The sequence below is a fragment of the Penicillium roqueforti genome, assembly GCF_015533775.1.
Source record: "Penicillium roqueforti strain LCP96 04111 chromosome Unknown scaffold_05, whole genome shotgun sequence".
Classification (NCBI taxonomy): Eukaryota; Fungi; Ascomycota; class Eurotiomycetes; order Eurotiales; family Aspergillaceae; genus Penicillium; species Penicillium roqueforti.
Window position 1 is genome coordinate 376,524 of NW_024067569.1, and position 19,621 is coordinate 396,144.

Sequence of the window (19,621 nt, forward strand, 5' to 3'; positions counted from 1 at the left end):
ATGCTAAAGAGGAACAACCACCGAACCCCAGAATGCAAGACGAACCAGAAAGAAGTTCAAAACATGAGAATCGTCGCTGAAAACACCAGAAACACAGCAGCAACAAGTCAGTGCAAATCCCCCATAACCACCAGTAATGCTGCGCAAATATCAACCTCAATGATACCTTTATTGCTCACTCTCACTCTCATTATTCCTGTTCACTTCTCGCATTTTCTCCATGAAGCTAATGTAGTCGTACTTGGCCAACTCCCGGTCCTCGAGTAGATCGGGGCCATCGTGTGCGGGCATCGTCTTAACCAAATGCTCAATAACTTCATCCGGAATGAGAGAGTGTCGGAGGTCCAGCTCTGTGACATAGGGCTGTAATAGAAGTAAGTGACTGTCGCCCAATGATTTGTCAGATTAAAAGAAACGCTTCACTTACCTTGCCATCGGCAACTTCCCTGAAACTCTGGAAGACCTGTTCGGCGGTATTCTGATCCTCTGTCACGCTGACCATAAAGCGAATAAACTGCTCGAAGCTGACTCCGGCATTCTGTGACAGTCGATGGGCTCCACAGACCTCCACGAAGACCTGGTGCATCTCGTCCTCGTCATAGACCAGTCCCAGACTGGCCAGTGCTGCGGAGAACTCCAGCTCATGGAGTGTATTGGAAGAGTCGCGATCGAAATGGCGGAATACCGATTCAAACTCTTCCAATTGGATAGGTGTCAGATTCGTCATATTGCGAGCAACTATCTGGTTGTCAAGGAAAGACAGCTTCTTTGAAATGCTGGATTTGACAAGACTCAATTCATACGCAAGCTCGTCCAGGGTGTATGTGGTGAAGTCGTTTTCTTCAATATTGGCCTCCGCGCACTGTTGGTCCAATTCTGCAATAGCATCGAGAAAGGCGTCCAGGGGCGGCAAGTTGCCATTTAGCTTTTTAACATGATCAAGCTGGTCCTCGACATCACCATCTAGTCCGGAGATGGCCAATGATAAGGTCTTCAGGGTCAATGCAAAGTCATTTGCCTTGTCGGCAAAGGAGCGGCGTAGCTTGTTCTTAATGTCACGGATTGTTTCGTTTATAAGTTGACTGCGTTCATGCTCCTCCCGGGTTAGGATCTCCCACTCTTTGTCGCAATTTTCTGGACTCAGTTCTTGTGGTGGGTCATACGGCCGCAGTCGATATGTACCCAACTTGGTTTTGATATTTCCCAGTAGAGCAGCTAGGTCGGATTTCTCAGCTACCCATTGGCGTTTCTCGTTCCGTTTGTAGAGCGAGAACTGATATGATTGTTCTTTGGCATCTTTGTATGTTCCCGCGAATGAGGCGGTCTTCCAGTGATCGCGCTGGGCACGGATCAGTCGCAATAATTCCTTCACTCGGCGCTCATATGAGTTCTGCATGTCCCATGCGCCATGCATGTTATTGACAAACTTCTCCACTCGTCGCCCAGCATTCTCGACTCTCTCCAATTGCGAAAAAGCGTGGAACCAGTAGGCGATGTATGTCATGAGGGAGCGATCGTCAGGTCTGGGTACGTCGCATACATCGTCCACATCAAGCAGGTCCGGAATACCGATTTCATTGGTTGCGATCTCAAAGGCCAGCTTCATATTTCCACGGTGATCACTCTTGTCTAATGAGTCGTAGTCAATCAAGTCTGGTCGGTGGATATCGAGGAGCGCGCAGAAGGCTAGGCCGTTGTTCCAACTGGTTGAGAAGTCTCGGACCTCTATATCGTCGTAGCATGCCGTCTTTCGTTGACACCAGAGTAGCAATCCCTCCTTAGCGGTCATGCCCTCCTCGTTGATATCACTGATGGTAAAGCGCAAAATCAGAGTCCAGATCAAACCCAAGATAATCTTTTGATTGCCATCGACGATATCCTCTGCTCCAATATTCGTCATCTGAATCCTCCTCCCCTTGATGAAATCGAGACTTTTGTTCACATTTTCGAAGCGTTGCACGCGCAGTTTGGGTTTCGAGGCATATCGACCGAGGGACTCACCTCCAAGGATTTCGAGGAGGTGAATAAGAATGACCTAATATGCGATCAGCAACTCGACATTAGTGAGCGGGGGAGATGCGGGACATACGCCATCGGAAAGATCAGTGACCAAGTCCTCGATGGACAGGCGCCGGGTCTTTAGCTTGTCATTCAACCTATTGCTCGTCAGTTGAAGTTCATCCAGAGAGCAACGGAGTGGAGAATGTACCATTTAGTGAAGGTCTTTTGCTGCACATTAATCCACTGCTTCTCAACCGTCAACATCTTCGATCACGGGAGACATCCAGGGCCGATTGGCAATGATGTCGGGAGGTGACAGCGAACAGGGTCTAGGGCTGAGAAGAAAAGACTGGGATGATCAGAGAGGCTGAAAGACTCGGTTTCCGATTTGGACTGGAGCACAAAGGGGGGGTGTTGAAATAATGTCGAGGGGTGGGGGTGTCGTTGTGTTTGTCCCACAAGTCGGAGCTGAAAATCACCCGAGCAACCGTGTTTCTTGTTGATTTGAACGCGAAAGAAAAGAAATGTGTTTATCGAACTAGCGCTTGAAAGGAAGAAAAAAAAATTGTTGAAACTTGAAGTTGAGAAAATTGTCAAGTGACAATTTGCAGATGCATTCCTTGTGGATCCACTTCTAAGTATAGATCCTCATTGTTTACAACCCCTGTGTCTTGAATCGGGAGATTTGTACATGAATATTATTAGAATGGATTGGTACTTCTGGATATGTGAAGTTTTAATTGGCCTAGTCTTCATATCACGTTTCAGATGTCTATTTTACCGCCGCCGGGCACTGATATGCCCAGTAGGCGCTTTGATATGTACATGTTCGTGCATAGATTGCGACTGATAACACCCCTTACCCAGCTATTCGCATTCCCTTCACACAAAATGAAAGCAATTGTCGCGTAGGTCGGTTTCGAATATCGGGCTAAAGAGGGGCAATCCTCTATTTCATGTTGCCAGACATTAGTTCTCTATTTTTGTTCAGAATGTCTAGGTCACATCGGTTACGAGCTCCTTGCATTTGTCGAGTACTAACTGAAATGGGATGCTTCCTACGCTTTGCCTATAAAAGAGCATGTATTTCAAGTACTATAATTGAATCATTGTGAGTCAGAACACAAGAAAGCCGCATATTCAGTTATGCAACTTCATCTCTTCTTCCCATATCGTCAATATGAGCAACTTGACTGGAAGATTCTTTGCCTTCTTCCTCCGCATATAACTCACGATGTTCGTGCTTCGGTAATCCTTTTGCCACATTAACGGTGTCCAATATTGAATTTGACGCTAGGAAAATCTCATCAATTTCCTCTAGTGAACGTCCAGCTGTTTCGGGGAAGAAGAAATAGATCGTCGGCACGCATAGCGCATTGATACAACAGTACACCAGGAAATATTTCCAGCCAATATTGGCGAATCCCACTGGTGTCACTTCGGCGACAATGAAGTTGAATAGCCAGGATACAGCAGTAGACAGCCCAGTTGTTGGTGCTCGGAACTGAGTCACCGCGACCTCACTTGCGTAGAGGAATGGAATCCCGAGGAACCCAAGGACATAGACGAATAAATAGAAATATATAAAAAAGGCAGCTGCCTTGATCCCGGTACGGTTTTCTGGATGAGCCAATAGACCAGATAGACAGGCGAAGCATATGGACATCATAGTCGCACTGATCAGCATGAGTTTCCGCCGGCCGACTCGATCGACTGTCCAGGAGCAGCAGATGGCACCGAGGATAACTGCGAATTGGGAAGCTGCAGCCAGGACCCCAGAATCAAATGCGTCAAAGCCTAAAAACTGCTCGAAGACGACAGGAGTATATTGGGCAATAACGTTGATGCCGCTCATTTGTAGAAACATTTGAGGAATGGCAGCGAGGATGACCCGATGAAGGCTCCGTTGTGGCCCCATTTTGAACATTGTAAAGATACTGGCATTTCCAGCCCGCTCGAGCGATATCCGGATATCCTCGAGCTGTTTGGTAGTTTCCTCGAAGTCGGGATCCTCATTATGCAAAAGATTCAAGATTTCCCGAGCCTCTTCCCACTTGCCCTTTTTGCATAGCCAGCGAGGACTTTCTGGTAATGCAAAGATGAAGAGACTGAGCAAGCTCGAGAATAAAAGGCTTAGCACTAGGACGAAGCGCCACGACACTGAATTGGGCTGCGTGAACGACATCCCTAAGCCCGTCCACAGCGAAAGCGAAAGGCCAGATCCAGTGAAGACACCAAACGCGGAGACATGGCTACCGCGATTCTCGGCTTTCGAAACTTCTGATTGCCAAAGTGAAACCGTAGCTATGATTCCGCCAGTTCCTAATCCAAGTATGATGCGGCCCACGATCAATTGGCCTAGAGAAAAGGCAGTGGATTGAATGATGGTGCCAATCCCGTTGACTATGCCGGCAATGAAAATGGTTTTACGGCGGCCCAAGAGGTCACCAAGGAAGATACAGGCTACTGAGCCGAACATTCCAAAGAGCGCGTACATAGCAACGACAGTGCCTATTGAAATGCGTGATTGTTAGGGAATATCCATTACTTCATATCAACGGTGACTTGCCTTGAATTGTAGAATTCTTTTGTCTTTCGGTGCCAGTAGTAGTCACCGTATTGATCCGAGGGAATTGATCGTTGAAGGAAGCGTTGCTGAGGACGGCGCCAGCAGCTCCCATGTTGTAGCCAAAGGTCATGACCCCGAAGCATGCTTCAATCCAAATTGCCAGAACCAATTTAGAGCCACGAAAACTCCAGAATCGCTGTGCCATATTGTCGATTAGTTAGTGAACAAATGCCTTCGCCAACCTAATAGGGAAGAGTTCTATTAGCTGCGGCTTTTATATAGCTCTACTGTCGGCAATATCATCTTACTCTATGCCCTATAGCCAGGGCATGCCGTAGAATCGCCGAAGCCGGATACACTTTCGGATATGTCCTGAGCGAGAGTGCGGGGTCAAGGTTGCAGAGACCGAGAAGAAAATAGTTGGTTACGATACGAGATTAATATCACAGGCCCTCGTAGGTACTACGCGTGACCCTCCAGCGTGGGGCGCAGGATATAAAGACCATGGACTCATTGAGGCTTAGCCAAGTCTATGGAGAGAGATCCCGTGTCTATCCTTAAAGCTTCCCCCAGAACTTCGCCCACAGCTTTCCCCACAACTTCCCCGCAAATGAAACTGTCTTACTGTAACTTAACAGAAAGATCTCGGCGTGGAAACAACTCCAGGCTCACTTCAAGCTCACATGAAGCTCATATGAAGCTTAATATACTCTTAAAGTGGAAGGCCCAAGGATGGTTTTCTACTAAGGAAGGCACTCATATAAAAACGGTTACTTTTCCCCCAACCCCAGTTCTGAGATGAGAGTAAGTTACGACAAAGACAGAGCTAATAGACATATGTAATAGGAACTCCATAAGTATTATTGACCTATGTTAATCAACAATGTAAACAAAGCAACCACTGATAAGAACATAGAGCCCAAGCAAAAATCTTCTCCAAGCGCCCAGACAAGCCGAACAGTTGATGAAAAGGAGTTCGCGTCGATCGGGGGTAGTGTAAGCCCAATGACACAGTGCAACGAGGCATGCGCAAGCACAGAGACCAAGTCGCGAAGTCCAAATATTAGAATAATCAGAAATGACCTGCAATGCAGGACTATCAGCGATTAAACTGACCAGAACAGATACTACACCAAATCTAAGCCAGAGGCAAAGAGAGCTGAAGAAGAAGAAAAGAAGAGGAAGGTCTGGGGGCAGGGCTGCCTTCTTATAGCTATCCTAAGGGCGGTCGGTTTGTGCCACTACATATTCACAAATAAGACAAACAACGACGAGGGCTCACTTAATGAAATGGGTAACGTGATGAGAAGAATAGGAATGGCATCTCTTATTTCCGGTTTCTTTGGTGTGAGGCATGATGTTTGTTTCTTCTGATATCAGCGAGAGGAGGGCTACTGGTATAATCCTCGCTCGCCACCATGTGTAGTCATATAGCTTCCTAGTTCTAGGACATATTATGAGCTCTCCCACCACTCTCGAACTTGACTTCCTTTTTATTTTCTCCACATTCAAGCTATCAAGCCCTGATATGGACTATGCCCGTGGCCGTCGTCGCATGAGGCTCGGTGATTTTCGGGATGCGGTTCGTTATATAGAAGGATCTCCGAATTCAGATTGGTATTTCCAGCGTTTACTCATTGGTTATTTCGGCAATTTTGGGCCATACCTTAAAGAGAGCGAGTGGGTCTATCTGTCATAACACATGTGTTCCACTCATGGATTGCTCTAGTTCTTTGTCTGTACAAACCCAAAAGCCATGATAATAGAAGATCATTGTGCCCAGAATATTACCATGGTAAAGTGGCTCATATCAGCTCACAGAACGCTGCTAATCTTGCCAGTACCGCATTCTCATACTACCAACACGGAGTCTTTGCAGAGGTTCATTTACCGGGTCTCAGCTGCAAGGAGTCATTTGTGTCGGTACTTTGGGGGGAATATATGTGACTTAGTGTAAGATGAAACCATGGAAGCAGAGGGCATGATATATGACAGAATTCACCGAATAGCACCGAATATGGGGCATTAACAAGACAACATAAGGATTTTTCCCGTCTGCCATAAGCTTGTTAAATTGGCTTGTCACCGGCTCAATACCGCCTAGCCCGCAGTGGGGGTTGGGCTCGAATATTCAGGCATCTAGCGGAACGTAGTCATAATTTCCTGTATGAACACTGATATTTGCTATATGAGCTTGAAACCAGATCTAGGGGTATTGTTCATGAGCGGAGAATTGTTATCTTATGTGTACATAGGAAGAGGGAGGAGGTGTTTATATTTTGTTTCCTCGGTTAGGTTATGCCTTCCTATCTATAGTAGTTCTTAAAACGGAAAGGAAGGTGGCAAAATCACAAGAGGATATTCCTATGTACAATAATAGCCTTTGAATTGGTGTGATATATATTACAACCATCCTGTAGGCAAAATCCCATAACTACAACGCACTGGCGGTTAGAGAAGCCAACCAAGTAGACGGATCTACTAGAACTGACAAAGACACCGAGAGTACTGATTCTTATCAAAACACTCTAAATTGTTCGGCAGCCCCGCAATGTTCCTCGATGGCGCAATAGCTGTATAAAAACAAGCGTAAGGTCAAATAGTATCACGCAATTCTTTGGCCAGGTACAATGCAGGCACAAGTGTTTACATTACTAGGCTATTGACAGTGAATATGAGTGAACAGATATATTAGAGATTCTCAGGATAGCCAAGTAGATTGGAATTCAATTGGACTTAATATTGCGCATACCCTATCATAGTTATTGTCGTATTTTGAGTTTACTCGTTTAGTCATCCGGAATGACCTCATTTTCGCAAAGCGGGGCCAGGAGATGATTCTCTTGAAATACTCACTCTCAACTAATTTTCTTTCGCAAACAACAATACCCCTGACTATCTCCAAGATGTCCGCCTCCTTCAAGATCACTGATCTTCTCCCCCTCCCGAAGTCGAGCGTCGGCATCCCGCGCCTCGGTTTCGGCGTCTACCGCTCCCCGCCAAACCAGTGTGTGCAGTCCTGCCTGAAGGCATTGGAAGCAGGCTACCGACACATCGACACAGCACAGTTTTACGCCAACGAGGCCGAAGTCGGCGAGGCACTTCGCACCACTAGCGTCCCCAGAGACCAGATCTTCGTCACGACCAAGATCCTCAGCCCCGCAGCCTCGGTCGAGGCTACTTACGATAAATTGCTGGCTTCTGTGCACAAGATCGGCGGCGCCGACGGATATGTCGATTTGTTCTTAATTCACTCCTCCAGCTCGGGCTCTGCTGGGCGAAAGGTCTTGTGGCAGGCGCTTGAGAAGCTGTACGCGTCGGGCAAGACGAAGAGTATCGGTGTTAGCAACTTCGGTGTGGGGCACATCGAGGAGATGCGCTCATATGCCCAAGTGTTCCCGCCTCACGTTGATCAGCTCGAGGTTCGTGCTCTGCTTCTATTACTTTTCTATCTACGTAGATAGTTCTCGGTTTGATCGGGTCACTGACTATTCTATTCTTGCAGCTTCACCCGTGGTGCCAGCAGCGCGTCATCGGCGAATACTGCCAGAAGAACGGCATTATCCTCGAGGCATATTCGCCCCTTGTGCGAAACTATAAAGCCAACGACCCCACGCTAGTCGAAGTGGCAAAGAAATACGGCAAGTCCACTCAGCAGGTCTTGATCCGCTATGCGATGCAGAAGGGATGGGTGCCTCTGCCCAAGACCGACAACCCCGAACGAATCGTGTCCAATGCGGATGTGTTCGACTTCGACATCAGCGTGGAGGATATGGCTGTGCTGGATTCCTTCGACCAGGGCAGTGCCGGCGCCATCGTGGAGGCCGTGGACAACGAATGAGCGATCGCTGGGGCATGGTCTTAATGACCCGCTTCGAAACCAATCATCCGACCAAGCGACGCAATGTAATCACATTGCTCGAGGTCAATAATCCGGCGGCTGCATCAGGAAAGCATTGACAGATTGAAGCGTGGCGCGAGAGGGGTTCACGTCATGCTTCGACGACACGAGCCAGGCTAGACGCTGTCGAATGAACTGCTTGCTGATCGCGCGCTTGCTCAGTGAGGCATCGAAGCCGCCTGTGAAAACATTAGTTATTTTTCTTCCACATAGCGTTTGAATTCATCACCCAGACCATCTGGGGCATTGCATACATACCCTCATCGTTATAAAAGAGACAAATGATCGCCAGAAGCGTCCCAGCCGAAAGGTCCTTCCCACTCTCACAGGTAACCAGCACCGACAGCGACGGATCCTCCCCAAGACGAGCGCCAATAAACTCACGCACCTTATCCAGACATTTCCGTAGATCCCGACTCCCCAATTTCCCAGAATCACAGCCCAAATTCAACCGTTTCGCATTACCCTCCACAGCCGCAGCACTCCCATTACAATCAATAACAATATCATACCGACCCCCAACATCCACCTCGGCCCCAGATCCAATATACAAATTGCGCGTAGGCGAAACAAGCGTCGCATCCTGCACCACATCCAGCAGCTTATGCTCCGCCACCAGCCGGTCAATAAGCTCTGGCAATTCGTCTTCAGGTGTACTCTTCAAAATAGCCTGGTTGGCCCAGAACACCGGCGGCGTCAGCCCATACGCCCACGCCTCGCTATCATCGCCCGCGCCTTGGATGTATCCGCCCTCGGACATCTCAGCGCCAAGCACGCGCCTCGAAGCGGAGCACAGTACGAGTAGATTGTACTCATCGCTCGTGTGCAGGTCCGGCGGGTGGAAATACGTCCTGTTGGCCCAGGCGATCTGGATTGGTTTTCCGAGTTGCTGGCGTAGATTATCTAGATCGAGTTTCAGGTTCTGGAGTTAAATATCAGCTATGGATGAGAAAGGGGCGTGCGGTGTAAGGGTATGTTGTATGCGGGAGTCATTGTTAATGGCACATGCGTACCTTGAGGGAATGCACGAATCCGTCGATTCGGTTCTCGATCTGTGCTTCTTCTGATGCGCCTAGGTAATCTGGTGGAAGGCGGACTGGGTGGTATGCGGTTGCGGATGGGAATAGGGCTCTGTTTAGCACGGCGCTCCAGATTGGGACGGTTTTTGATAGTGCGTCTGGCATTACTAGGGGTGGGTTAATGGGGACCGAGCCTTGGTTGTAGTCATGATATGCATGGTGACTAGATGGGTAAGGGAAGGGAAAGGTAGAGGTGGTACACACATTTCCCTCGGCGAGTTGAGTCCACAATTACACAGCTGCAGCGGAAAGGAAATACAGTCAGTTTTTTCTCGTTCTTTTCATGTCTTAGGATGATCGTGTAGTGATGGAGTTGTTCCCATAGTTTATACTTGGGTCAAAAGGCACTCCAACACATATGTAAATCCACAAGCAAAAGACGACAGTGCAAAATAAGTTAGACTTACCCCCCATGATCCCTAGCCAACGGAAGCAACTGCAAGTTCAGCCTACGAAAGCTAAAATCCCACTGACCGGTATGGCCATCGGTGCTTTTAAAATAAGCACTGCCAGCCTTGGCCGTCGGCGGGATATACCAGCTTCCGCAGCGCTCATTCGCAACGAGCGGTAAGCCATATTGGTCCGCGACGTCCTGCGCAAAGGCGGCATCGGTCTCGATGGACTCGAGCCGGTTGGCGACGGACAGCGCCGATCGACGCAGCGACGAAAGCGTCTGGGAGATTGACAGCTGCGCCGACGGGAAATGAAGGGACTCCAGGGTCGGGAAAGTATCCGAGGACGACCCCATGCTTGGCTTTCTTTTGGCTGGACTTTATTGCCAAGTATATTTGAATGCAAATATGGCTAGGTCGTACTCAGTGACCAGTCTCCGGGGTTGTACTAGAGACGTTTCGGGTGCGGGCTGTGCCAATGGCGATTTCGCCCGAGATCTGCTGGGTCGTGCTGGTTAGATTGCTTTTGATTGATCAGGCGTTATGCTGCGATGTTTTATTTTTGGTCGGGTCGAATGTGAAGGGAAGCCGTTGTGGAATTAGCAGGGTTGGAATTTGAGTCTGGCCAATCATGATGATTGTATAAAAGAGGTGGACCCGGGTTCGTGCGATGTATATACCACAGTGGTGCTACCTGGTTCCTGGTGTAAATGTGGCCATGTCTATTGGTTGAAATAATTGCTGCGTAAATTCTACTATGCAGAAAGTCTATACTAGCTTCCGGACTGTCGCGCTCCGGAGTACATCCATGGATGCCTCCAAGGTTGGGCACAACTCAAGCACTACCATGGCGATAATAGAATGAGGTATATGTCAGATCGCTCATGGCTCACCGGAACTGGAATAGCACTATATGCACTCCGTACTCCGTACCGAGGTAAGGCTAACATCGGGGTTCTCTAGTCCCCGCCAAGCATGCTCCGAACGTCCAAGTGCATACTCCGTAATTGATATTATCTGACCGCGCCAGTGACTGGAGAGGACACGGAAATATGGACCAACGGATGTAGCGTCGGGCCTACATGCTTGTGTATACTTCTCAATCATTCCGTGTCCCGGCTTTCCTTGCGAATTGGGGTTTGGCCTCTCCTCGGAGAACAGTGGGTAGACGGTGAGAAGACGGAGGCATGACCGTGCATGAGTTTGGACCTGGTAGGCTGATGTATACTCCGTAGTTGTATCCAGTCATGTTGCAGTGTTGTAGTTTAGAGATCAGGTGAGGGTTACTTGCATATTCAAAGTCACTTGACTCTAGTAGTCATAAAGAATGAAATAATATCACGGGACTATCAAGGCAGGTTTCAAACATCCCAACGTCGAAGGCGAAGGAAAGGCGCCGGTGAGAAAAAGCGCGAAAACGCGATGAAACCATCGCACCTGCCCGGAGTAGAAAAAGACGCTATACCGGAAGAAGACTAGTCCTGCGTGGGTCCGTGCTTTTTATTGGCTGAACATCTGGCCGTCTCCCCAGGTTTGAGGTACTAGTACTTGCATTTACTAACAAAACACGCCTAATGTAAAGTATCCAGTACCTCCTGCCCCACGTCAATGGCCAGCCCCTCCCGCCCTGGCCCGGTTTCCCCTGGGATATTGTGATTGCGGCGTCATGTCTTGGGGGTCCTGCCTCGACTTAAATACCCCAATCGCCGATTCTCGTACCTTCTGGCATTCCTCTTCTCTCCATCTCGAACTCTCCAACTCCCACTCTTCTAGGTCATACCACACTTCCCAATTGCCCTTCTACTCACATCCCCTCTCAATAAACAAATAAACAAACACTCGGATCTATTATCCGCACTTTCATCATGACTAAGGTACGATCACGATCTATCCCATTAGAGACCCACACTAACGGGCACTGCAGATCACGGAAATCTTCTTCGATTGCGACAACACGCTGGTCCTCTCAGAGGAGCTAGCCTTCGAGGCTTGTGCCGATCTGGCCAATGAGATCCTGGAGGCCAACAACATCCCCGACCGTTACACCGGCGACCAACTCATCAAAGACTTTGTCGGCCAGAACTTCCGCGGCATGCTGATCTCTCTACAGCAGAAATATGACTTCCAGATCGACGAGGACAAGCTTGAAGAATACGTCATCAGAGAAGAGGACCAAGTCATTGCCAAGTTGAACGCCAAGGCTAAAAGCTGCATCGGTGCCACCGAGGAGCTGGAAAAGGTTTTCGCCGCGAAGAAGTACGGTCTTGCCGTCGTCTCCTCGTCTGCGTTGCGCCGCGTGCTCGCTTCCATCCGGAAGGTCGGTCAGGACAAGTTCTTTGACGAGAACAAGGTCTTCAGCGCCGCCAGCTCCCTGCCAAAGCCGACCTCCAAGCCCGACCCCGCTATCTACCTGTATGCTCTCGAGCAGGTCGGCAAGCGTGCTTCCGAGACTGTCGCCATCGAGGACAGCAAGTCTGGTGCTCTTTCTGCGGTTCGTGCCGGTATTCCCGTGATTGCGTACGTTGGCAGCTACAATGGCGAAGATACGCAGAAGGCAATGGCGAAGGCCCTGACTGACATTGGCGCGAAGAGCGTCATGTATCATTGGTCAGAGTTTGAGAAGTGTATGAAGGAAATCGAGAATGATGTCAGCGTCGATGTCCAGTCGACCCTTTAAAGACACTCTCGCTGATGATGCCTATGCCCACGATGTTATGAGAGCGAGCGTAGACCGCTATGGAGCTTTTTCTTCTATTCTTTCTTTGGTTTCACGCCACTCCAGTATCGTGGACTCTTTTCTGTTGCCACTTTCCGTTATCAAAAGGTGTTTCTATATCTTTTGACACAGAGTGACAACTCTTGCCTGAGACTGGACTGTGTCCGGTCATTGCTACTTTCTTATTGCCTGGTGCATTATTCTTTAGTATCTCCGTCTTTATAACCAGGTTTTTATGCGCAATGAGATACCATTAACTATACCTTTTTATTGGTTATTCGGGTGTTTATTTTATATTTAAAGTTATTTGAAGTTTTAATACCATTATAAAGGGTTCGCTGGTGCTGGAATTATATTCTAGCGACCTTGCAGACACGTAAAAGAGTACTCTATATCACTGGCGGCTATGCGGCCATGGACTCACGTTCCTCCTGCAACCAAACATTGATACTCTCGTTCTCCTCCGCAATGTCGATCGGAGTCTTCCCTTCCCCGTCTTTCGCCATAGGATCAAGTCCCTTAGACCGGAGGAGTTGAAACCAAGGCCACGCAGCCCAAGACATCCCCTCAGGTGCGGTGAGCCCAGCAACCAAATGCAACAGCGTCTGCCCTTTCGAATTCGTCTCCTGGATGTCGTAGCCAGCCTTTTCAAACTGGCCAATAACATATTGCCCAATGGCAAAATACCGGTCATAAAACCCCTCATCACCAAATTCATCATAGCTGACCGTGCAGAAGATCTCCAGTGCCGTCATGCCTTCCGCATTCCGTGCTCTGGGGTCAACACCGTCCTCAAGAAACCTCCGCAGAAACCGCCTTTGCTCATCGCCCATTCGATCCTTTTCTCCCAGTCTACTCCCAGCCAGATAGTGAAGCACGGTATTTCCACGCCCGTCTCGGACCGCAGTATCGGCATTTGCAGCGAGAAGGGCGTCTACCGCGGTTTCGAAATGGTAGATTGATGCCGGACTGTCTCGCGCTGGAATCATGATGGAGTTCATTTGCCAGATAGCGAGATGTAAAGGGTATGTACCAGCCTTGTCAGGCTGGTTTATAAGACTGGGGCAGGTTTCGATCAGGTGCGCAAGTGTAGTATCGATAGGCGGTGGTAAACCTATCCAAGCGCAATCTGTATAGGTAAACAGCAGGTGGAGGGCGTTATTCCCGTAATTGTCAACGGCCAGTAGATCGGCTCCACGTGCGATGGAAAAGGAGAGGAACGTTGGCCCAGTGCAGGCCTTCGAGTTCTTGGCTTCGAACTCCCTCCATGGATTCTCTGGTTGGGGGGAGGGGTTCTCGTGGATTCCAGTGTCGTAGTTGATTGTGCTGAGACCGCCATAGACACCACTTGTCGCAGCATCTGGACCAACTCTGCTCCGACACGCTGCAAGAAATAGCGTCCGACCCTGGGGATCTCGTCGTTCGACATCCAGCGTGTCCCCTAGGAAGTCAAATATAGGCTGGACGAACATGCCGCCCTCGAGTAGTGCATGGATAACACTGCGCACGCCGTAATTGATAGGAAGATCTAGATACTCAATGACATCGTCGAGACTGCCTTCGAAATCGCTTATGAATTCGTCCCGATTGGGATCGTACACTCCTTGCTCGAGATTGCGCCGTTTCCGTTCCAGTCGGAGGGCTTTTTCCATGATTCCCCTGCGGGCGAAGCATATCTGATCAAGGTCCGTCGCCTCGTCATCTACCTCTTCGTCTCTTGTTTGCCCGGGTAAAGACGCACATATCGATATTTGAGGATCGGCTGCCGATATAGCGCATACGGGTCTGCGCCATGCTTGAGCAGGGCATTCATAAGACGCGTGGCCTTGGGCTTATCGAGATAACTGCATGAACCTTCGGACTCGCCCGTGGCTCGGCGAAGGGAAGGTTGTTCAGTCTGGTCGGGGTTGAACAAAGGAGGCCTGGCACTTTTTTCTTCGTTGGCCCAGTCTTCGGCGACTCCTGTGAAAACGGAACCTAGGTTGTCGAATCGTGCATTTGGGTCGACGCCGGCTGCTAGAAGAGATTCAACGCGGTCGATGCGACCTTCCCCGACGGCTTCGTACAGCTCAAGAGCGGCGATATCTTGTACTTCGGGTACCATTGCGATAAGCGCTATCAATGCTATTGCTTGGTGGTAGGAGAATAGGAATCGGTTTAAATTTCAAAAAATAATGTGTACTTTCAGGTTATGTATGTACCCATGGACCCTGACAGGGCACAGCTACGCCTACATGTGACGTTAGTTGGTATTGAAAATATTTGCTTTGAGGGTCATCTGTGTTGAGAACTACCATGCTGAAGTCAAAATATATACCACGGACGAGCCACAGCAGCTAAGAGGCCGAATTTTGCCAGTTTATAGGGGATAATTAGAAAATTTGAAGCTTGAGGACGGGGTTTGCAATGAGTGCCAAAATGCTGATCGAGGTCAGGACGGGGGTTATTCAGTGCGCTGAATAACATGCAGCTGGATGAAATAAAAGCAAAGCAAATAGCAAGTATCTTGATAGTGCGGAAGTGGTCTGTACCGGACACCTTACTGCAGTCATAGACTGATAAGATAAGGGCTAACCCCGCGCTAACCCCGCCCCCGCTCTATTGGTCGATCGAGCAACGTCAGTCTAGTATGGAGTTCATCGAATTGAATCTCTCTTTCAACCTGAACCACCGCCAACTCATTACAATGTCAGCTCGCGTACAGGCCAAGTCGAAACTCATTTCGCGGGGACCATTGGTACGTTTTTCTAATCTCCCTTGGGTCTCTTCAGCGAATCCCAAGTCCATTATATAGACAGAGCGCGGAGGATATCACCAAAAAAGCGCCAATGCACGACTGACACGTCTCACCAAACAGGACCCCAGCGAAGCCCGCTGGGCTCGAATGGTGAAGACAACATACACCGACCCCCTGGGTGTCGAGCGAACATGGGAATCAGCTGAGCGCACGGTAAGACCTATCCCTTGTTCTGTGCTTATTGTATTATGCGCGCTGTTGGTAGATGTCTGGGGTATATGTATGTATCGCACCTATCGCAGGTATCCACCTGTCTGCATGACTGTCACGAAAGCCAAGCTACCCAACTAAGATCCGGCCTCATCTAAATCTAGAAACGGGGACTAGCATTAGTGGGGCTCCCCAGTCGACTCCCGGGACCTCAACAGGTGGCATAAACCCGGGCGTTGCCTGGCGCTGTATCAACTAAAACCACATGACCGGTTGCCTTGCGATGTGTATCGGACCCATTGGTCACCATCTAACTCAAAAATCTATCAGAGCCTCCGTTTGAAATTAGACTTCGGATTTGATGCTAACCGCGTTTTCCTAGACTCGTCCTGACGGGATTGATCTTGATGGCGTTGGGATCGTCGCTATTTTGAACAAGGATTCTGGCTCGGAGCTGCTTCTGCAGAAGCAATACCGCCCTCCCATTGATGCTGTTGTCATTGAGGTTCCTGCGGGGCTTATCGATGCGGGCGAGACGCCTGAGCAATGTGCTGTTCGAGAACTTAAGGAGGAGACTGGTTATGTTGGCGTCGCGGAGCAGACTAGTCCGGTTATGTTTAACGGTACGTGAGATTGCTATGGGATTTGTTTTGTTCTCGCGGGTTATTTTACTTCTTGTAAAGCTAAAGCTGACAAACATATGTGGTTATCAGACCCAGGGCTTTGCAATACCAACCTGCATATGGTCCACGTCCGGGTTGATATGTCTCTTCCCGAGAACAAGAACCCGAAGCCTGAGCTCGAGGATAACGAGTTCATTGAATGCTTTACTATTCCTTTGACATCGTTGTTCGACGAGTTAAAGAAGCTTGAAAAAGAGGGTTATGCCATTGATGCCAGGATCGGAACCCTAGCCGAGGGCATTGAACTCGCAAAGAAATGGAAGTTGTGAGCGAGTAATTGTTCATATCTGACTGGCTTGCATACATTGATACAAACAAACCTCTATAAGATACAAATCTACCAGCAAATTCGCCATATTCCGTACACGTTATTCCTCAGAGCAATCGCTCCTGCTTCAACCCCTGATACAAAGCCCAAGCGGCCAGAGTCTTCCCATCCCTAATCCCCTCCTTCCACAGATCCGCCAAAGGAATAATCTTAAGCGTAATCTTCTCCCCGGATTCCCGCAACCCCGTCAACTTCCCCTGCAACCCCTCAATCTCCTTTACCGGCATAGACTTCTGACACAAAAATAAAGGAATAAACTCATCACTCCCGCCAGGAGACGGATAAACCGCAGCCTGCAGGCGCTCACCGTAGCCAGGTTCCTGCGCAGCCTGCAGCGCCAGCGAGGTCATATCAATCAAATCGCCCTGCTCGACCCGCAACCCGGTCTCTTCGTGGATCTCCTTCGCCGCACCGCCAGCAAACGTCCCACTATCATCAAGCATCCCAGCCGGGATCTCCGCGAACGACAGCGAGCCCGCTGGAATGCGAGGCTGGATGGTCAGGATAACGCGCTTGTCCTTTTCAGTCGGGTTTGGTATATCATTTGGGTGGAGGATGAGCTATACATAGAATTAGAACAAACCATATATTTTCGAATGGTGGGGCTGGGGCGTAATATTTTCTTTTTTTTTTTCTTTCTAGATCTCTACAAAATAGAGTATCAAGGAAAAAACCTCCTATCGAGTAGAAATGGAACAAAACTTTACTCACCAACATGCCGACACTGCCACCCCGCAGAAATACGCTACCCGGCAGAGTCTCGCCCTGGCTATTCGATACATCCGCTTTCAATTTGACGAAGCCTAATCGCCCGCCACCGAAGCGGTCGACGGCTTGAATGTCGATTTTGCGCAGTACGTATGGGTCACTGTGGAACTTGTGTGAGGGGTGTTCTTGTCGCGCGAGGGAGTGCTGGAGGGTTGTTATCCAGGTTTTGAAGGCTGGGAATGAGAGGAGGTCTTTCTCGCTTAGATCTGGGATGCTATTCACGTTCAGATTTGAGCCGGGAAGTGTGAATGTTGACATTTTGGCGGTTTTTGCTGTGGCTTGTGTGATGCTGGTGGTTGGTCGGTGTGTGGGGATGGGCTGCGTTGATTTGAGGTATCGCGCGGCAAGGCGGATGGAGTTCATTAATTCGGGTTAGATAATATTAAGCTGTCAATTGAGTTGGTTTATGTGTGAGACTTGGTTGGGTGTTTTGGACACAGCGCGTAGTGGACGTGTGAATCATTGTTTTCAAATGTTGCTTCGATGACGTCGTTCAGTCTTGATTTCACCTCTTTTCGTGTCTACACGTTGAATGTATTTCGGATATCGCATATATTGTAGCTAAAGCTCCTTGTAAGTATTTACTTAATTTTGCTCTTGAGAAATTGCTGTTTTAAATAATGAATTAATCATAGAACCCGTTCATCACTTTGGAGCTATCAGTCTCGGAATTTATATAGTTCTACCTTTTATTGCATAGGTTCGTCTACATATTTTATCTTCTACAATATATATTCATCTTGAGTCTACCACTTGAGAACATATTCCCGGCCTTTTAGCCCTTTAAGAAGTGATTCCTTCGTTATTTTGTTGGTCAATATACTAGATTGGCTATCAAAGTAAACTCACACGAGCTCTGTTGGGTAAAAAGAAACCTGCATGTGGCTGAAAGACTATTTCACCCGACAGAGCAGCCTGGAGCAGCGGTCAACAGTATGTATAGCTACATCGCTGCCTAGAGTGAATCCGCCGATAGCCATAGACCTATGCACAGGGCGCCGAGATACACAGGGTGCGACATGCACCATCAAACCCAGGTTGTAGCCAAGCACACACCCCTTATCCATGCAGATCCCGAAACTCTAGAAGTCGCGTAGTAACTATTTCACCCGGGTGAAATCTGCAGCCCATCTTCCCCGCTTCAAACGCTAGAGCTCAACGAGCATATCCCATGCAAGCTTGTTACACTAGCATTTTAGATGTCGGCGTCAACTGGGTACGTACATAGAATGTCTCGACTAGGGAAGCCGGACCGAGAAATAGCCCTTCACCCGGGTGATGGCAGGTACGGGCGACGAATCAAGGTATTTCCTGCCTTCTTCCTCCCGTGTGGCTTGCAGTAATATCACCTCACCACTCCCTTGCAGCGGCTCCGTTGAAGTTGATTCCCTCGAAGGGAGGTAGAATTAACGGGCGGGATCCCTTCGTTCGGGGGTTAGTGGAGCGCGGAAGTTGCCTCGCTGTAAAATGCGACCCGGGTTGGTATTGGGTGGCACGGGATTGGACAACATGTTGATTCATTATATTGGAATAGGTATCTCTTATTGGGGAGTGAATAGAATTGAAACTGACTACATCCTATGCAGGTCATGCTGTTTTTCATACGAAGTAGGTACAGGTACCTTAAACACCCTCCAATCAGTACAACATACGGGCGCTTACGCGATAGGCTTAGGCAGCTCTGCCTAAGATTTCTGAAACGCAGAAATGGACTAACGTCATCCTAAGCCACTTGTTTGGTTTTGATAGGTTCAAAGTACTGTTGTAGAGAGATTTGAATGACAGGTGGCTGATGTTGAGTATTTTGTAGCCTACGGAGTATTTTCGCCCGGTTTATCCACATTTGTAGTAGGCCCGGTAGCTAGTGTATGTTGGATGTGAGTGATAAAGCCGTTTCTAAGTTAAGAACTATGTAACTATCTTGACTTGGTTAGGTAGATGGAGATAGATAGGAAATATTAGGTAGCAGTATAACCCCTGTCTATAGCTTCAACCCCGTCTAAGTATAGCCATCACCTAGGCGTTTTAACAATTCAAGGCTGTGTGGTCCGATATTCTGTCGGCTTCCGTGAGCGGTTGCATGATTGCCAGTCACCGGATATTTAAGGAATCTCGACCTGATGATTAATGATTAATACCAATGCCGGTAATAAGAGCGTGACATGAGCCCTAAACACTAGTAACTTAAAAGACCCGGTTCAAGAATTGCCTCATTCTAGGGAGAAAGAGGAAAAGTC

General features: G+C 48.6%; 8 protein-coding genes across 8 annotated transcripts; 3 read left to right on the plus strand and 5 right to left on the minus strand.

The window, feature by feature from the left end:
- Positions 1-168: 168 nt before the first annotated feature.
- Positions 169-2,265, minus strand: LCP9604111_3333 (alpha-actinin, sarcomeric (f-actin cross linking protein); the record flags this gene model as incomplete). The annotated part of the gene is made up of 4 exons (XM_039070910.1): positions 169-363; positions 428-2,035; positions 2,090-2,156; positions 2,210-2,265. The coding sequence occupies 4 exons, from the start codon at positions 2,263-2,265 to the stop codon at positions 169-171; spliced, it is 1,926 nt and encodes a 641-aa protein (XP_038930600.1).
- Positions 2,266-3,145: 880 nt separating this feature from the next.
- Positions 3,146-4,498, minus strand: LCP9604111_3334 (uncharacterized protein; the record flags this gene model as incomplete). Its single annotated transcript, XM_039070911.1, has 1 exon — positions 3,146-4,498. The coding sequence occupies one exon, from the start codon at positions 4,496-4,498 to the stop codon at positions 3,146-3,148; it is 1,353 nt and encodes a 450-aa protein (XP_038930601.1).
- A 2,978-nt stretch (positions 4,499-7,476) lies between these two features.
- On the plus strand, positions 7,477-8,411 carry LCP9604111_3335 (aldo/keto reductase family protein; the record flags this gene model as incomplete). The annotated part of the gene is made up of 2 exons (XM_039070912.1): positions 7,477-7,992; positions 8,076-8,411. 2 exons carry the CDS (start codon positions 7,477-7,479, stop codon positions 8,409-8,411), a joined length of 852 nt encoding a protein of 283 aa, XP_038930602.1.
- Positions 8,412-8,495: 84 nt separating this feature from the next.
- On the minus strand, positions 8,496-10,298 carry LCP9604111_3336 (initiator tRNA phosphoribosyl transferase family protein; the record flags this gene model as incomplete). Its single annotated transcript, XM_039070913.1, has 4 exons — positions 8,496-8,650; positions 8,730-9,393; positions 9,485-9,713; positions 9,958-10,298. The coding sequence occupies 4 exons, from the start codon at positions 10,296-10,298 to the stop codon at positions 8,496-8,498; spliced, it is 1,389 nt and encodes a 462-aa protein (XP_038930603.1).
- A 1,509-nt stretch (positions 10,299-11,807) lies between these two features.
- On the plus strand, positions 11,808-12,619 carry LCP9604111_3337 (HAD family hydrolase; the record flags this gene model as incomplete). Its single annotated transcript, XM_039070914.1, has 2 exons — positions 11,808-11,816; positions 11,867-12,619. 2 exons carry the CDS (start codon positions 11,808-11,810, stop codon positions 12,617-12,619), a joined length of 762 nt encoding a protein of 253 aa, XP_038930604.1.
- A 443-nt stretch (positions 12,620-13,062) lies between these two features.
- LCP9604111_3338 (uncharacterized protein) lies at positions 13,063-14,762 on the minus strand (the record flags this gene model as incomplete). Its single annotated transcript, XM_039070915.1, has 2 exons — positions 13,063-14,317; positions 14,365-14,762. 2 exons carry the CDS (start codon positions 14,760-14,762, stop codon positions 13,063-13,065), a joined length of 1,653 nt encoding a protein of 550 aa, XP_038930605.1.
- A 582-nt stretch (positions 14,763-15,344) lies between these two features.
- LCP9604111_3339 (MutT/nudix family protein) lies at positions 15,345-16,557 on the plus strand (the record flags this gene model as incomplete). The annotated part of the gene is made up of 5 exons (XM_039070916.1): positions 15,345-15,395; positions 15,516-15,608; positions 15,770-15,823; positions 15,988-16,228; positions 16,319-16,557. The coding sequence occupies 5 exons, from the start codon at positions 15,345-15,347 to the stop codon at positions 16,555-16,557; spliced, it is 678 nt and encodes a 225-aa protein (XP_038930606.1).
- Positions 16,558-16,663: 106 nt separating this feature from the next.
- LCP9604111_3340 (putative NUDIX family hydrolase) lies at positions 16,664-17,642 on the minus strand (the record flags this gene model as incomplete). Its single annotated transcript, XM_039070918.1, has 2 exons — positions 16,664-17,176; positions 17,328-17,642. The coding sequence occupies 2 exons, from the start codon at positions 17,640-17,642 to the stop codon at positions 16,664-16,666; spliced, it is 828 nt and encodes a 275-aa protein (XP_038930607.1).
- Between the last annotated feature and the right edge of the window lie 1,979 nt (positions 17,643-19,621).